The sequence below is a fragment of the Pteropus vampyrus genome, unplaced genomic scaffold (genome assembly GCF_000151845.1).
Source record: "Pteropus vampyrus isolate Shadow unplaced genomic scaffold, Pvam_2.0 Scaffold19, whole genome shotgun sequence".
Lineage (NCBI taxonomy): Eukaryota > Metazoa > Chordata > Mammalia > Chiroptera > Pteropodidae > Pteropus > Pteropus vampyrus.
In genome coordinates, this window is record NW_011888800.1 from 782,784 (window position 1) to 785,106 (window position 2,323).

Below are 2,323 nucleotides of genomic sequence, written 5' to 3' on the forward strand. Positions count from 1 at the left end.
TGATTTCCACTTCCTCCCAACCCTCCCACACCCCTGCTCTCTACCCATTGCACCTCGTGTCCAAGTTGTCTCTTAGAGAAGAATGTGATCTTGCTTGTCTCTGTTCTAAGAAGTTTTTCCTTGCTTTGTTTCAACTGATTCTTTTAGCAGGTTGTACAGCCCTAAACCACTTCCTGGAGGCCAATATAAATTTAAATTTAAAATCCATCTCATGCTGGGAATGTTAAGAAATAAAAGTAAGAGTAGCATGAAGATGTATTCAGAAAATCAAACCAGAATGAAGTCAAGGAACCAACATGGCATTGCAAGAGAAGCGAAAAATAAAGGTCATACCTGAGGAGAATTTAGGTAGGAAGCTCACATTTTTAACGTTACAATATGGTGTGGAAAAAGTCTAACTTTGATATAGGGTAATTTGGGGGAGAAAAACCTATATGCCAAAGAGATTTGCTGCCTAAAAAGGATATAGGATTATAAAAGGAGGGGATAAAGGTGTCTGAGTTCCCTGCTCAAAGCAGGGCAGTGCTGAAAGATTGTCCTTCTCTGATTCACCGAGAAGCGGAGATGCTCCGTAGAAAATGCAGCTGTCAGCTTCACACCAAGTCCTACACAAACAGAATCATCAATAACCCTTTACTGAAGTCGTGTTGAGAACACAAATCAAGATCTATTTCTGGAAAAGAGCAAAGAGGAATGAAACTAGAAATGAAACGTCCAAAGGAGATGTAGAACTGTCCTCTCAGGGGTGCAGATGCCCTGATAACCGTGACACGTCTGCGCAGAGCCTTTCTTATGCTTGAATGATCTTTCCAGAACAATCGTAAAGTGACAGAGCACCCAACTGTCCGTCAGAAGTTAGCTCGGCATGCAATTCTGACCATCCAACTAGACTCAGCTATGTTTTATGAGGAGTCAAAACCTGACTGAATGTTAAAGATAGAGCTTTAAAAAAATAGTTGTCTATGTTATACATATATAATGGCAAAACTACATGTCTGGGGTTAACCTTACTGACACTTGATCCAATCTTAGTGAAGGTTGGGGATGGATAAGCAAGAGCTAAGGGATCTGGAGAGAAGAGATGATCTAGGAAAAGGATGAGATGTGAAGAACTTCGTATAATACAAGTAACTGCAAGATGTCATGTCCAGAATTATGCCTTCTCTGCATCTATCTGAAAGAAATCACTTCCTTGATTCAAACAAATGTAGCACTGATACCCATGCCTCCATGCTATCATCGCTTTATAGGAGTAAAGCATATGACTTAAAAGTATTAAAAACAACTTAGCCAGCATTAAACAACGACAATATTTTCCATTAGCTTCTGAGCAACAATTGTCCATTCCTGTGATCCTTTTGTTTTCTAGAGCTTTCCACTCTCCTTTAAAGTCTCTCTTAAGATGGCAACCTTCATCTTAGATACACATTCCTCTAAGAACCCAATTCAAAAGACATAAGAAGAAAGTGATTATTGTGGGTCTAATTTCCAATTCCATTTTGTTCCAGCCTACTTTTCATTATAGTTCTACCTGAAGGTTTCAGAGCTTTCACTTTTAGAACAAGGTCAAAGTCTACTTCCTTATCCCTTACCTTTGATGCCCTGAAAGAGAAGGCTGTGGACTTGGTGTCTGACTTTCCCCGGTCTTGCAGTATAAGGCCTTGGTCCTCTGTCAGGGCCAGGTAGTGGCCTGTGGTGAGGTGCCGCAGTCGGAAAGCCTGGCCCCATCTGATGTTACTGCCACTCCAGCTACACAGATGAAACAGAAATTCCATTTACACAAAAATAAGTCCCTTTAAAATTTTTATCCTGTGCTTTCTTGTGCATGCTAGTCAGTTTATAACCCTTCTGTTGTTCATCCCCTAAGGAACAAAGAAGCACCAGTATCCTGGTTTGCTGTAGGATTTCCTATCCGCTTATAACTCAGCAGGATACTCTCTTGTGACTTCCCTTAAGAACCAATAAGGGACATGATTTTGGGGGCAGGGCAATGGTTTAATATAACTGGGAGTCCCAAGCTCTCAAATTTTCCTTCACTCTACTGAAGTGTCTGCATGTAAACATCAACAATAAGAACAACGAAAACCTCCAAAAACAATGAGAAGCTGATCTTTTAAGGGAAATTTGTTCCCGGGAAAGCAAAACCCTTCCAAATGTGCCATCTGAACTTAAGTATTTTACTACCACAAAGAATCCTATCTTCAAAAGAGATAGTAAAAATATTCATGCAGCTTACACTTGCCACAGAGAGGCAGACAAAAAACAATCCTAAATGAATAAATAAATATTAGGGTATGTTACAAGGCAATAATACATTCTATCC

The 2,323-nt window shown here is 40.0% G+C and overlaps 1 protein-coding gene across 1 annotated transcript in view; it reads right to left on the reverse strand.

Moving 5' to 3' along the window:
* RYR3 (ryanodine receptor 3) overlaps positions 1-2,323 on the reverse strand; it is a 346,270-nt gene that overhangs the window by 264,505 nt on the left and 79,442 nt on the right. Inside the window, exon 10 of the mRNA XM_023527702.1 lies at positions 1,593-1,749. Coding sequence (XP_023383470.1) covers positions 1,593-1,749 — 157 coding nt within the window. The remainder of the gene's footprint in view (positions 1-1,592; positions 1,750-2,323) is intronic.